Genomic DNA, 16,890 nt, shown 5'->3' on the forward strand with positions numbered 1-16,890 from the left:
ATTTGTGCACTCCTACTCCTCTAGGACATGTTGTGCTGATTCCCAGAAAAAGCTTCTTTCCCAAAACAAACAGTAGGTAAAAATGACATAACCTCAGGTCCCCGTTGGATTAAAAGACACTGTGCTTGGCATAAAGCTCCAACTTCCACCCTGCAGTTTATAGCAGAAGCCCCCATCTATGCCCTACTTGCACCCATCCATCAGTGACCCAGCCAGCCACCAGACCTCAGTGAAGGAGACACCAGCTTTGCCCTGGGGTCTCCACCAGTGCCATCATCCAACATGCAGAAGAGATCTGAACCAGAAGATGAGGAAGACTGCTTTATGCCCAGCTACTTGCTTTTCTTTGAGATTCACTCAAGTCTTCCCTGAAAAAATTTACATATCATTAATTTAATACAAATAATAGTTTATTTTCAGCCTGCTCCAAGACTGTACTAAGTAAGTATTAAAAACAACAGCATAACATTCTCCCGTCTGTCTAAGCAAAGACACTGCAAATCAGGTACTTTGTAAACCAAAGCCTTCTCTGTTAAATAAAGAAATGTTGGATGCACAGACTGAAGTAATGCCTGAAATATTAATACTGGATGTCTCTTAAGATTACATGTTTAAAACCCTCCTCTCCAGAGGATAATGTATACAATTATAACTCTCTTTACACAAACTGCATGTTAAAAAATGAACAATAACAAAAGCCATGGATGAAAAACACTACAGGAAAGTATTAATTATGCTGGTGTTAATGAACAAGAAACGTTAAATGTTAAATCTTTACCCTAAAGCTTTCTATACCTCTCCTTAATTAAACATGTGTTTGTGTTCAGATATTACCGGTTCCGTTATCATGCCCACAGCATCATGAAGTTAAGAGCTTAGAATAAGAAGTTAATCCAGTAAAATGGTAATTTATTTTTGTAATAAATAAATTATTCTGAAAGAATTCTGTAATTATTTATAATATAAATTATAAATTATTTTGTAATAAATCAATCAATCAATCCCCTGCAGGTTAAAACTGCAGTATCCAATTAAAAACCTAACTCTTCCTTCAAAAAGGGGGTATCTGTATGGAGTCACTGGATGCATTAGAACTGTTAGAGAAAATAGGTGACAAAGGAATAAAGAACAGAAATCAGAGGCAGTAAAATTAAAGCACAAAACCTGGAGATGTCATATTAATGGAACACTCTGAAGAATGGCTTGGGAAGAGCCATTTCTTGAGCTCCTTATACTGTGTGACGGTGGATATGCAATACATCCAAGGAATGCACTGGGCTTGGATCAGGCTCCTGTGTGCAAAGACCAACATTAGATCAGGCAACTACCATTTCTAGTGCACACTGAGCCAGCAGCAGAGCCTGACACAATGATGAGCCTGCAAGTGAACGTTCCATGGATCTTGTGTGACTCCAGGCATATCTCAAAACGATTTCCACTGGTTTTAATGTTTGGAAACAACCTTAACGTACAAAGACTGAGATGCCTGTTATAAATCTAAGAACGGAGCAGTGATTGTGCCAAGCACAAAGAACAAGGTAGAAAACACCCCCACCACCAACCTCCCAATCTCTAAAAACTGTGCTTTAACCAGTGGGAAAAAGAAACTTCTCCTTGAACAAATGGGTGCCACACAAACATGAAATCAGTATGCTGACAATGAGATATTCCCATTGTTGGGGCCTCATGAATCCTGAAGCACAGACATCTGCTTCCCGATCTCTGGGGTTTTGAAGTATTTTTAAACTCTGAACAAAGAACACTTAGTACCACATACTTCCAGTTTCACAGCTGGGTTATTTTAAGTAGGCAAAAAAACCTCATTGGGATATAACTTTCTTATTTTGAAATATTTTAGCTTGAAGTTATTAATCTGTCCCTTGAGAATTCAGAACATCTTAGAACAGTGGTTTTAAATATTCAATATCTGTCGAAGATGCAATCTTCTCACACGGCCTTAAAATAAATGCCTGAAATATCGCACTGTAATAACCCAAATGGAGCTCTTGTTAAAGGAGGGATTCAGTTTCTTGATTACAAAACTCTCCATCTCCAATTCCCTCCCCTCTAAAAGGAAAAATGCCATCCCCATAAACATTTCCTGAAGATGAGAAGCACGTACCATGTATTTTCACAGTGCTTTGGGAAGGCAGAGAGCCACAGACATGCACGCTCTGCAACATGGGGGGTGTGGGATGTATGTAAGGTCAGGAGAACGGGAATTCTGTCCAGTTCACCCCATGATCCAGGCAGCACTCATCTTCCCTGCAGCTAATTATCAATCTGTAAGATCCCTGAGTTAAGATGCCCTTACCCTGCAGAGACACCGAGATGGTTGTGGAGTGCCTGAAGGCTTGTGAGAGGTGCTGTAAGAACACAGAGTGTCAGGCTGACACCCACTCCTCGCTGCGCTGCAGCAGAGCAGGCACACGGTGAAGAGCATCAGGGATGCCTCAGCACAAAATCAGACAACTGAATTCCTAACTGGTGGGGAAACCATCAGGAGGAAGAAGCCATCAGATGAATTAACCCATGGAACGTGCGTTAAGTCACAAAGATTCCAAAGTGTGGTGGGATGGACAAAGTGTCCTGACAAGCAATATACAATTTCCTTATGAAATCAACCTAAAAACTGGGAAAGGATCTGGTGGCAGTAAGAAGCGTGCAGCAAGCTCAGCAGAATCTGTGCTAATATTAAAAGCCTGCTTTCGCATTTGCTACTGTTTCATTACTGACTCGATGATTGTTTCTAGGTTCTTAATGAATTCAAACGCAATTTACTCCCAGTAACATCCAGCTTTAGTAAATTTTCATCTTACATATTGACAATGAAATTAGATTTCCCTCTTTAGTGCAGGATGACGAATTTTGTGGCTAAATCTCGAACTTCAAGTCCAAGCGCTAACAGTAACCCCGGCAGCCTTCCCTGAATGACACAAACAGCCAGCAAGATCAGTTTGCTTGTGACACAGAACAACAGAGAAGACAAAAAGTCATTTTTCTTTTCTGCAAAATAGTAAGATTTCTTTTAAAATGTCATTAAATAAGTTTTAAGGAAAATCGTGGAATCCTATTGCAGAGTCACAGCATCTCAAGATGCATGCACAGAGGATATTCTGGATGCAGCAGGCTTATGCAAGGTCAGGGCAGTGAAATATCCCAAATGAAAACCCAACACAATTAAAGAAGCACAGTTACGAAGCACTTTAGCTTCAAACATGCTGTTAATGAACTGTTTGCTTGAGACAGAGTGTTTTAAGTCTGCTGGACAGTTATTTACAACAGATTAATCTGTAGAGTAAAAACTGGTTCTGTATTTCATTGCCTTTTCCACTTTTACCTCACTCTCCAGCAAAATCTAAGAATCCATTCTCATTGATAAGACCTGTAGCACGCTGCTGAGTTCACCAGTTCTCACTCTTTCAAGGGCAGCTCCAAATGAAATCTAACGGCCACAAAGAAAATCTTAAAGGATGGCAAGACAAAATGATTTTATCATCTCAAGGAAAGGTGGGCAACTGCTCAACACTTCTGCCAGCCAGTTAATGAAGACACTCTGGCAGCATCTTCTGCAGAGACTACTTCCAGCAAGAAATGAAACACCATCTGCACGCATAGAGAAGGGAAAAACAGTGGCTTTGTATTAAAAATGAGTTTCTGATCAGCTGTCCAATATGAGAGGAGACTCAGGGCTCGATAAAGGAATAGAAGGCTAAATTTTTTGTGTCAAAAATGTGATTAATTAATTAATTAAAGATAGCAAACAAACACTGAACTTAAGAAATATACCACTACCAGGCAAGTGGTAGTTTAGTTACCCTTTAATAATAGCAGAATCAAAAATCATAGTTTACCTTATTATAGAGAAAGCAACTATTGCATCTGACTGCCATTGTCATATGACTTGTAAGGTCATAACTTACAAACCTATCAGCAGTTCATATTCTTTACTGATTGTATCTCTTGCTATCTATTCAAGAATAGATGCCCAAAAACCTCTTAAATAGGGCTGAAACTTCAGATATCACCTGAAGCACAGATTTAATGGAATAATTCAATGCTATTAATTATCATTAGAAAAGTTACATAGGAAATGCAAAAACGCTGAAAGATTTTTCATGTCTCCTCATTGTAAGAATTAAGCATGGAACATCTGCCAAGTCATCACACATGAACCAATGCAGCTGGTTCTGTTAGCTAAGTAAAATACTGTATCTATACTAAGAGCACCCCTGCTTATTGTCTGTAGACAACTGGTCCTTTCACACCTGGTACAAGAGACCCTCACTTCCCCAAAGAGCTCTGCAGAAAACCTCCTGAGCATCAGGAAAACATCAGCAGCAGAGAAGATGATCAGGAACTTAGTGCAAACCATGCCAAAAATTCCAGCTCCAATAATGACACCTGAGGATGGGATCTGAGTTGAAAACCACGACAAACTTCCCAGGGGTTTACTCTTGACTTTTAAGTTTCTGTTGTAAGTGGAAAGAGACACATTTTCATCTGATTTTAGTAAAGCAGATTGGCATCTTTTCCTAACTTTTGTCAAGCAGGCAGCAAATGTCTCAAGAAATAAGTTGTCTTAAAGGGACTGTACAGACTAATAACATGCTTTGAAGAGTATTAAGGAGGTCAATCTGCCCAATTCATTTTAATTGAACTAGACACAGATGGTATATGATTTCATTTAATTAGGCTGCAGATAAAGAACATCTCCACATAAGGCATGCCAGTCAAGGATAAATCATTGAATAGCAGCATATACTTGAAAACACTTAAGGCCAAAAAGCTTGCTGCATAACTGAGGACATTGATGCAGTATTGCTTTCCATCAAAGGATCAACAGAAAGAAAATGGAAAATCCCATCAGAAACAGTAAGAAAAAACTACAGAAGGCAATATATAAATGTCTAGTAAATTAAGAAAAGAGAGCATTTTGAGAAAACCATATTTATTACAAAAGTAATGCTAGTTCTTTCATTATAGAGACGTAATACAATAAGGCATAGTGCTCTACCATAAACTATAGTTACAATTAAATAGATTATTCTACCCATCCATTAAGCAGATCTAGTTATGGAATATCATTAGCAAGGACTGAATTCCATTTTTTTCTTTGTTTTTTGATTACTACCTATTAGTTTTCTTCCTTTACTGACAGACTTCACTTTTAAGTTGTTATCTTTTAAGGCAGAATAGCCTTAACAGACTGGCCGTACTTGGATGATTTTGCACAAGGCTGGGGCTATTGCAGAAGAATGCTTTTCCTGGTCTATTTTTCTACATTATTATTCTAGCAAGATTTTGGAACCAACAGTTTTCCTCTCCGTGGCCTTATTTATAGCTCACCTCTTTTTATCACAATGAATAAAATGCATAGAAAAGCTGCAAGGCTTACAAAAAAAGATGGAGGTGACAGTGTAAACGCTATTTCAGGCAAAATACATGGTGTTTATGGGCACATTTACTTCCACAAACTCTGCAGAAGCTGCACAGCCCATCATCGTGACCCTGCACACGGAGAGAGAGACATCCACCTGCAGAAGAAATGCCTCCTGACATTTGAGTCTCCTAGAACAGGAGGACTGCAGGAGTACACCATATAATACCTATGGCATCATTCCTTATTCCATTCTCTACTAAACAGATTCTGCATTTTTTATCTGATTTTATGGGCATCATTCAACATCATTATAATGGCAGCAGAGTGTGTTTATTCCACCATCACTAAAGCCAAAGGTATTTCTGCCTGGGAGTTTGTAGATGCGCTGAACCCCTCCATATAATCAACATTTGCCGCGGCTCTCTGAAGGGAGCAGGGGCAAGGCAGTACACTTTGTGTCGCTTTAGCTTTTATTATAGTTGTAATCTTACACAGTCTTTATTTTTCTGTTAAAGAAACAGTTTAAATACCAAGTTCGTAAATCAAGCACAGTTCATTAAGCACTGAAAAGACTCCCACTGACTTGAATGCAGATTCTGTGCTAAAGTTAGAAATGCCCAGAAACCCACTGTTTCTGAGACCTTTTCCTGAATTTGTCTTCACCATCACAATTTCCAAAGCAGCATTTTGCATTCAGCACATTTTACAGAACTCAACTGTTTGCCCATTCAATTCATTTAAGCTCTCGCTTATGTAGAGAGTTCTTCCTTGAAAAATAAGTGGTTTCTTAAACCCAGTATGCTGAGCCAGTACTACCTGCAGGCCTGAGGGTTTTCTTTCCATCCGGATATCACTGTGATGCTTTTTAAACATGCAAGTACCACAAATACTTTATGATATATGGTGATAACATTTATGCACAAAGAGCCACACAACTGCCTAAAAAAGGCCACTGCAAACAGCATGTATCTGATTATTTTAAACAGATTATTTTAACACACTCACACGCTCCCAGGTTAGGTGTCATGATTTATTAGCCTAATTTTCAAGGCATCAAGTGCCTACTTGCAGCTCCAGTTGACTCTGCTGGTGAACACAGGCAGTAATGAACATGTAGAATGAACACTATCTGTGTCTACATGTCAGACATGTGTCCATGGATGAGGAATTTAATATCCTCTTTAGAGAAGGGCAAATCTTGCCAAAGGCCTTAATTAAAATTAAAACCTAAAAATCTCCTGTTAAACACATATCCAACAATGTGTTCTCAGAAGACAAACATCTTCTACTTATTAAGGAGGACCTTGATTTTTAAATGTGATCATTTTGAACCACAACTTCAGGAAATGTTTAATTTTTGGAAGTCTGTATTGATTAAGATGCATTGGTCTTTTATTGCAGTGACTAACAACCCAAATTCTTGGAGTGATTCCCAACAGTATTGGCAAAACAAGCAGTAATGAACCTGAGAGACTGGACTGCAGCGACAGGAGCAGATAGATTAAAAAAACAGAATGCAGTGCGGTGACAGCTAACGGGAGAAAACCCCATAATGGCACTTTTTTCATCATTTATTTTAGAATTACTTGAAAATAAACTTTTATTATAATAGCCATTTCTGGACTATTATGTCAGTGATTTAATCTAGATATACACCGTATCTCCTCACCAAGGTGCCTGGAGTAGTTCAGGTGCATGTTGTGGCGCAGCAGCAGTCTCCTCATTTGACCCAAGGGCTTTATTGTTACCAAATATAAAGCACTAGGAAACACTTTGATTTGATTTGAGCTTACAAGATCAGTAAACAGCTGCACCTCCACATAGAGGAGCAAAGGATTAGGCTACAATGGTAGGGTAGAACATTTTCTACTCCTCCCATTATACAATGTGCTTCAAGCAAATAATAATAATAATAATGATAAAAAAGGATGTGTATTTCTCTTAATTCTACCTCTGTGTAGCCTGCTTCTAAATTAAGCACATTAAATATAAACCCATTTGTGTTTGATTGAAGTCTTTCATATTGTTTATTGCACCCCCCTTTCTGCAGGAATACTGAACAAAGTCTGTTGATTGCACAGTGCTTTCTCTTCTCATGAATGGTCCAATCACACTCTTGGCACATGAAGCTACAAGTAACAGATGTTAAACAAAACTCTGAGGGATTATACATTTCCCATAAAAGTTACAGGCCTGCTTTCATTTCTACTGTTGGGTTTTTCAATATCCTTCTCTCTCTTTGCTTCTGCTTCTCCAAAAGCATGTTCCTTCTTCTTGCACCCTTTAGAGCCTAGAATCATTTGGGAGCTATCAACAGAGAATGTTCAATTCCCTTATTCTAATTGCCACTATTAATCCAGAGTACTGACTTCATTAAGATTTAGAATCAAACAGATAGAACAAACAGAACAAGATCAACATGACAAAATCAATAACCAACTTGATAACAACTAATAAAGGCCCTGGTTATTAAAATTCTTATTTAATTAAATAAAATAAAAAGCTTTTTAATATTGTAAAAAAAAAAAAAAAAAAAAGTTATTCATGTGTATTGAGGAATAGGATTTTAGGTTTCAGATTCAATACAACATGGCTCATCTACTTGTAAGTGGGTCAATCTGTAGGTACTAATACAGACCTTGGGAAATAAAAGTGGATTTTGACTAAGGAAGGATTTCATAAAGCTATTTGTAAGAAGAGATAGCCAGGTCTTCTTCCTGTTGCATGTAGGTTTATAGGGCTCAAATTGTCTTTAACAAAATGCAAAGAATTTTCTCGGGAAGAAAACTGTAATTTGGGATAATCCCAGTTTGCAGACCAAAGACCAATCATTTCCCACCTCATGATAACGTTCATTAAAGAGAATTAAAACCCTCAGATTCAAAAGATGCTTTTTAAAGAGGGCTTACACAAAAATCACTTTATAAATTATACTGCTTCTGATAAGTTTAGATTTAATGTCTGTGAAGTTAACAATTTGCTATTACTCTACTACTTGTCCAGTGCAATAGGGTCTAACCTAAATAGCTACTATAATAAGTAGGTTTCAAAAAACTCCGAGTTTGGGGCTATATGCATTTTATACGCATTTTATAACTATTTTTATAGAGGGTTTTATCTCCTTTCTGGTCCATTCTTTGCTGGTCTGATGCTCCTGTTGCCATAGAAACAGACCTGAAGGGAGCTTTGTTACGGATCACAATGGTTTTCCCAACACAGAGACATTTCTTTCATACCTTAGTTCAGCAGGTACCTTCTCGGGGGGACAGAAAGAAGAAAGGATAAATCAATCAGTGACTCTTCTCTCTATTAAGTTCTCATTAATGGAATTTATTACATGCTCTTGCTTACAGTTTATGAGCTCTGCCTACGATCACTGGTACTTTAAGGATTAAGTTTCATTAATTACATGGGCCACGCTACGGCTTATTTATTTGCAAAGGAATAATGGAAATCAAATTACAAAAGGAATCCCGATTGCTGTGATGTTACTGCCACAGAAGCATCATGATTTATTTTTTCAGGGCAGGTTTAAGATCTGTGTGCATCCAGTTTCATCAGGTTGTTATAAAAAATCCTAATGTAAAAATGAGAACATATTTGGTGACAATAATATCATCTAATAAGCGTGCCCTGAGATCACTGGATGTTTCATGATAAATCCAATCTTTTCCAAAAGCTGAAGCAATGTCTATGAACTATTTGGATCCCTTAAGAGCATCACCCCAACAACAGCAAGTATTAAGAGGAAACAAACAAGATAACAAAAGCATGTCCAAGAATGAAACCAAACTGTTCCTGTTTAATTAAAGCTACCCAGATGCTTTACCAGGACCAGATAAATGGAACACAAATGGAAAAGGATGACGGCTGCTCTCCTGCCAGACACGATGCGTCTCAAACCTCCCCTCCCTGCTCTTCCTCTCTCTGTCATCTCCCTTTTCCAGGGTCAAAACACCTTGATAAAAGAAACTTGTTCTCTCCTGCAAAGCACAAGTTGTTCTTTTCCCCCCAGCGCCATGGGTGGTTTCCCGGAGTTGGTTGTTTTATATTAAGAAACTGAGGCCGTAGCAGTTTCAGTTGGCCCCAATCAGCACCGTTCTGCCAGCACCCCAAGGAAATAGCTACCAATAACTTACAAAGATGGGTATGCTCTCTGGTGACACATGCGAGAATTATTTGTGGCATATGGGATCTACAGTGCTTTTCAAAAGCAGCCCACTCGTTTTATTCCAAATTGAGATTTCATCTAATTTTGGTGTAAGAGCTGCCACCTCAAAAACCAGCCCGTGCTAAGAGCATGTGGCATTCTGCAAGGTTTTCTCAGTGGTCTGTGTATGTTCCCTTGGGCTACTAAGTTCAGTGTGCCACAATTAGGCTTTTTCTTAAAGAACCCCCACATGATTGTGGGGATGGTACCTGCTAGAAATGCCCATGGTACATTTGACACGTGACATCTCATGCACAAAGAAAGTCTTAAGCACTCTTCCCCCTTAGACCCCAATATCATGTCATCATATTTATAAAGAGTAAATATAAGATGACAGGGAAATAATCAAATTCAACTCAAAGTGCAGAGCTAACAATTGGAAGATAAGGAATAACGTCAACTTCCATTTGGGGAATTACAGAAAGTTTTGATTGTGAAACCAGCACCCAGCAGATTGCTTCATCAGTTGTAGTTACAGCCACTAAAATGCAACCCTACCAACAAGATTGCTTTCTACTATAGGGAATAACTTTGCCTTTATAATATCACTGCCTAATTGTTCTCCAATGCTAACGTATGAAAATCACTGATATTTTTAGAGCCATCATTTATATATATTTCCTAACTCTCTCAGCAGTACTGCCTCTGTTTAGCTATTAGCTCTTACAAGGCTATATGTGTTATACTGTATATTGCACAGCAAAAGCATAGAAACTGAAAATATAAATTCTAGTTTTTATGACGCAGTTATTCTGCATTGTTCCGGATTGGGAAAATAACGCTATTCTTTATAAATAAAAAGCTTTGAAAAGCTATGGACTTTCAAAGCTCACAGACAAGAATAAAAACTAGTTAAACTACATGCCCTGTGTGTCTCAGGTCCAAGCTCCATGAGCTGGAAGATGAAAGGGCTGCAATGGAAGACCTCCGTAGATGTGCCACTGGAGTCACACGCTGTGTGTAGGCAGTCACCCGTCACATATTTCCTACAAGGGGGGGTGTATAAGAGAGGATTCACACAGCTCTTGGCAATACTGCAGTAAAATTATTCCATGTATCTTCTGCAGATGGACAAACTACGAGAGTCAATGCCGGGATTGCGCCGTAGGCAGAGGGAAGGAGTAGGAATTATAAATGGTGATAAAAGTTTGTGAGCCTGCTCCTTTGCAATTTAATTCTGCTTCTTGAGTATCATTCGCTCCGGCTCAAAAGCTGTTTTAGTTGCCACAGAAGTAGCCTGAGCTTTAATTTAGGAAATAGAAGGTACATCTCAGTAAATGATAAAACAAGTTCCAGTACATGAACAGCCTTCAAGCAGACGCTGCTTCCAACTACTTAAGCGAAGGCATTCAGCTGAGCAGTGCAATGAACACCTCTGTACAGCCAGCTAAGAGCAATTAAAACCTGTCTCTGGAGGGCACTGAACAGTTGATCAGTGCATAAGCTGTGCCTGGGTACCAAGTGGTGGTAAAACTCCCACAGGCAGGTGAGCAGCAAAGCTGTGACACGGGCAGTGCCTGCCAACGGGTGATGAACATAAGGTGGAGAGGGTGACATATGGCTGGATTTTATGGTTTGAGATGGGTGGGGAAAATAGCACTTGGATTCTGAAGTATCCGGTAACAGGAGAGGAATGTCAAGGGCCAGAAGATGCTGCTGCAGTTTAAGAGCAATTGAGGGGGGAAACTGAGGCACGTCCTCCCTACCAGACACATGAACCTTCTTCAGATGCCAGCTGAATACGAGCAGAATATCTACTCAATATATACAGAGCCCTTTGTGGCAGATTTCCTTCTGTAATTCTCTCTCTTCCATTAGAAAGAGCCTTACCTCAGGACTGATTCTGTTCAAAGTGAAATTTCACTGTCAATATACTCAACTGCCCACATTGCCTACCGAGCCATTACAGCTGTGCACAGCACCATTTAAGAACTATTTAAAGAAATTATAAAAGTTGTAAAAGCTATTTTTTTCCCCCTGTAGTTAATTTTTAGGGCTTTGAGGTCAAAACCATAAGCATGAAACCTTTATTTCTCCATAAACTACTCTGGACACTCTGCAGAGATACAAAAGTCTGGGTAATAAAAATATCCTTGCTGTTCTGAAATACATGTTTTAAAGTACTGCATCGACTGTGATCTTGTTCATTTTGGGAACCTAGGACTAGGCTTTTGGGAAGAGGGAGTTGTAATATAGTAAGGAATAGAGTATTTTGACAAAAGTATGCTTGCATTGTGATGGTTTTATATTAAGAATATTATCTATCGTCCCCATCTAATAATGCCCATTGTAAACACAGCCAGTGTGATTAATGATCTAATTAGAAAACAGACACACAAACACATTGAGTTGGTATCTCCATTTTTAAATTGAGGGGGCTCTATATTTTCTTTGTTTAGGGTAGACAATGAAAAACGAATGCATTTATTGCATCAGAGCTGTTTAAGGATCGCTTCAAGGAACCCATACAGCTTGTATGAATTCAAGCAAGCATTTATTGCTAATCTGGCAAGCAGTAAACTGTATCTTGCCAGATCTTCCTGCCGTTGTGTATCTTCTGTGAGGAAGTGAGAAGGGTTTTATTTTAATGAAAAAGAAGATACTTCTAGGACGAGACTGCCTGTTATCCAAAATTCAGTTTAGCAATAATATCCCCCCCCCCTTGGTGGTTCACAGTTGAACTTGATCTTAAGGTTCTTCCTAATCTCAATGATTCTATGATTCTATAATACGTATACATAAGATACATCTGTATCTTCTCAATTGATTCTCTTCTAGGTGCTTAAATACTAAGAACTCACTGCAATTTTGAGCAGCAAGGCCAGATTTAACCTCCCTGGACTGTACAGTCACTTCCTCTCATTTAGGTTCTTTTCACTTTTTAAATCAATGGTGATTTTTTCTTTAATTCTATGTGATACGGAATTGGGACCATTTTAACAAATCACATGCAGTTTGAAACACTTCCTGGTCACTACAGTCCATTAACTCTCAATTTTAAAGTATCCTTTCTGAAAGAAACCTGACAAGCTACTCCTTACCATTGAACACATCTTAACAAAGCAGCAGCCAATTTCTGAGGTTGCTCTTAGATTTTTATAGTAATTTCCTCAAGTTTTAAAGTATTTAATCAATGACTTAAAACAGTTTTTTATGAACACCAAGAAATCTCCCAAAAGCAAGCAGCTAAATTAGAGATGACGCTTTGTGCAACTTAAGAGTGTAACAGCAGCAGGAGCTGTTAAATTGTACTCAATAGCATCACCATAAAAGAGTTGGCCATGAAGAGAAGATGAAAAAATCTCTACTCAAACTACAGAGAGACATCAGATAGCAGCAAAATAACACCCTGCCAAGTATAAAGGAAACATAAAGTTTTCTGGTTGTGTGAATCCGTATTTCATCTGAAACAGGATATTGTTCCCCAGACACCATCATTTCAGTGCTAGTCAAGGACGACCACTTTATTTGCAAGTATTATTTTCCTTTTGGCACAAACACAGACCTTTCAACCTCGTATTGCAGCTAATCTGAATAAAGCAAAAACCAAGGTGATTTTAAGCTTTTGTCTCTTTTACACTCACATTTATTAAGGCATTTAATTTTGAAGGAATAAAAATAACAGATTCCCTTTTTACAGCAATAGAACACTGCAGCAAATAAAAATGTTACACGAGGAGACAATACGTGTACACCACTATTTTTAGCATGATACAGACCACAGGACTTCTATACAACTGAGTAGTCAGTTTATTAAACACTTGATATATAGGAACGCCTAGAGAATAAGAAAAGGTCTGTGGTTAGCAGAGCCTGAAACCCCTTTTCTTTCCTGAATTTATATATCTAGTGTATTTATATCTAGTGTATGTTCCTGCGCAGTTATATATCTAGAAGTTAAAAACCAACTTTTGTTATAGATGTTAAAGATATTTAGAGTCTACTGAAGCTGTCAGTGGAGCCCCCCTTTCTGCAGGAGATTGCTGCAGCTAGAAAGCGAGTTTTGAAAGTCAGTGATACAAATCTCTCTGTTCACAATTTGAAGTAGCTCAAATCTCTCTTTCGAAAGAGCATTATTTTAAGGACATACTTTGACCTTGCCCTTCAGCCACAACCACAGCTTTAGCTTTCATGGAAACCAGAATGAAATGTCTAAATATTAAGGTTTTTAAGGGTTTTTTCGCCTTCCCAACCGAATAATAGCCCCACCATAGAGACCTGCCGTGCCCCGGGGCAGGCAGTGTCAGTGCCAGACTATCACGCCTCAAGACACATCTATAAATAAGTCCTTGCCATCGTGTCCCAGATACCTCCGACCTCAGCAGGGAGGACTGGGAACATTCACCTGCAAGAGCTGCCTGCAGGAACGCCTCCCTTAGCTGTGAAAGGCAGTTTGGCTTCCAAGTGGGAAATGCTTTGTCTATTGTTCTGCAGTCTAACCTTGACCATCGCCCATTGCATGGCATCTATCTGACTGCCAGACTTCGGATTCTCCTTAGTAAATACAACAAATTTAAGTGATAACTATTCTAAAGGTGTATTTGTAAGGATTGACTCGTTTATGCTAAACGTGCAGTGCATGCTAATTTAGAATTTTTATAACATGCAATAAATATAACACACAATTATAATTTATGATTATTACTCTGGGAATTTTCATTTTATTAATGACAGTATTACTCTTAAAATTAATGGAAAGGTTACATCAGGCAAAGGCACTGGAGAATGTGAGTATGCAAATTAATTGTGCACCTGCATGAAATAATTTAGAAGAGGACTTTATTATATTTAAAAATCTGCTAAATATTATGATAACCTTTTTTAGCACACTGCATTTCAGAACAAAGCTTCCAGTAACTCAAATAGGGATAAGTTACTGAATTGTGAAAGGGTAGACATTACAGTCCAACATTTCAATGAATTAAAGTATAACATTCTAAAATCCTCTTCGTGCAACAGGACTCACTAATGTAGCAAATTTTAATAAACCATATTTATTTTCTGCTTGCTTTTAATCCTCAAAGTGGTTTTGAGATACTGCCTCTGTGTAAATATTGAGAATGATCATTTGGTAACCCAAATACCAAAAGAAGGCATTAGAATGATTTATTTACTCACCAAGGCCCCGAAAAATAAATCATGAAATGCATTCAGCAATATTAAGGACTATTAACAACCTGCCACACAACACATTCGAGAGCCATGAATTGATTCTCGATAAAATTAAATGGTCTCATTCATAAATGTTCGTTCTCATTTATGAATTTTAGGAAAAAACCCTAAAGAAGTCACTTTTCAAATGAAAAATAATCAAGAACACTTTCAAAAGTCAAACCATCCATAATAGGTGCAGAAGACCTATTCGTGTGTCACCACTACAGGTGTCAATCAGCAATGACAACTGTATTTAAATGTAAAAACAAGACGACTTTTTAACATCCCAAATTTTCCAAAACCCCTTTTGGCTTCTGCCCATGTATTGTTCATTGATCTTACGGCTGGCATATTAAAACAATTCATGAGGAGCTCATTAAAACCTAGCAAGAAAAGTCTTCTGGTGCATTTCGTCAGAGGAGATAATAGCCTACAATCTAGGGCATGAATATGTTGTAAGAAACAAAACAGAGCCATTCAGACAAAGAACTCTTGGAATGCATTGTTCCCATAAGCAGATGTTAAATTACTTCACTGTAAAGCAGTGAAGTATATATAAACCCCAAATGAATGTTATTTTTATGTGAACAAACAAGATTAGTTTATTATTTCAGCAGGGTGACACAATTCTAGCACATGTGTCTCACCATGTAAGCAGATGTGCTCAAAGTAAAAACGTTGTTGACCAAAAATGCTATGGGTATGTAGAAGTATTGACAGAGCAAGATAGACTGAGTGTATCCTGACTGGAATACGAGCTCAAGCATCACTGTAATTGCTTCAAAAACCTATCTCAGGTAAGTCACTTGGATCACGATCAAACTGTTATCTCATTGGAGCTATAGATCAGTGTGCGCAAATGGCAAGGACCAGGGTCAACTCTGAAGATGCACCTTGAGATAACATGGATACAAAGAGTATCAACAAGCTCTTTATGATAGATATTTGTAGTCCAAGTGGTTTTTAAAAGTTCTGAAGTGAATATTTATCATAAAGAGCCTACTGATAGTGCCTACAATTAATTCTTACAGTTAGGTGCAAACAACATAAAACTATGTGCAAACCAACATATTAAATGTTAATGTACTTACATCAGTATCAGGTCCCTTGTCAGCCCCAGGACAAGAAAAGGTAACAAACTCATGGCATCTCTTGTGAACCACAAAGCAGCAAACTAGTAAGAAAAGGGAAACCAACAATTAGAATGGCATATGTTATTTTTTTTCCTATTGTAACAAATACAACCACAGTGGAAATAAAACTTGCAGTCAAATATTTCACCTGTAAGTCAGTGAAAGAAAGCAGAGCCTAATATTAAATAAAGACACACAAGAAAGGCAGACATCAAGTAAACAATATAATTAAAGATGGACGTTAGAAAAATCAAAAGGCTCTACACAACAATGAATATTTAAGAGAGCCCATAGTGTTAAAATACAGTGTGGGATGAACAACTCCATAAAGCCATGTTTCCTGAGTCTAAATCCATATCTGTAACAAGAACTGCCAAAGTGCATGCAGGCAAGAGCAGGAGACATAAATAAGGAACGAAACCCATGCTTGGGTATGGGATGTGTTCACCAGTATGCCTTGGTGAAGAGGTCTATGACATCCAATGTCTTTACTACTTAATTACTTCTGTGAGAAAGCAAAGTCTGGAGACTTTTGTAGAGAACAAAGTGTTCTCATATCACAGAATAGCAGGAGATAATGGGTAAAGAAAATGAGCTCCCGATTACAATATGACTCCCATTTAACATTTATGATCTGAAAGAAATTTTTCTTTCTGAGATAAGGAAAGCTTCTTTTGATTTCATTATCTCATGTGAGCAAGGCTATAGGCTGTCACACAACACAGGTCATGCGTGTCCCCCCAAACCACATAAGAACAATTTGGTTGCTCTTGAGTGTGCTTACTTCCAGAAGCAGGGGGTTTTGCTTTTCACCCTCACTGCAGGTTATTTTTAATATTAAGCTAGTTCAGCTATTCCAGAATTGCTCCACGTTTTAACAAAATGGAACAACTTGGATTTGAGACTGTGCAAACCTTGAAACAAACACACACCAGCAAGCAATGAGTCAGGAGATGAGAATGACATGATTCAAAAGTAATTCACTATTTCTTTACATACAATACATTCCC

General features: G+C 38.2%; 1 protein-coding gene across 2 annotated transcripts in view; it reads right to left on the reverse strand.

Moving 5' to 3' along the window:
• Positions 1 to 16,890, reverse strand: part of PRKCA (protein kinase C alpha) — a gene marked incomplete at both ends in the record, with an annotated part of 139,982 nt that overhangs the window by 66,644 nt on the left and 56,448 nt on the right. For both annotated transcript variants that reach the window (XM_080629303.1, XM_080629302.1), the window contains one exon: positions 15,839 to 15,921. In XM_080629303.1, coding sequence (XP_080485429.1) covers positions 15,839 to 15,921 — 83 coding nt within the window. The remainder of the gene's footprint in view (positions 1 to 15,838; positions 15,922 to 16,890) is intronic.

Source organism: Psittacula echo (assembly GCF_963264785.1).
Source record: "Psittacula echo genome assembly, chromosome: 14".
Lineage (NCBI taxonomy): Eukaryota > Metazoa > Chordata > Aves > Psittaciformes > Psittacidae > Psittacula > Psittacula echo.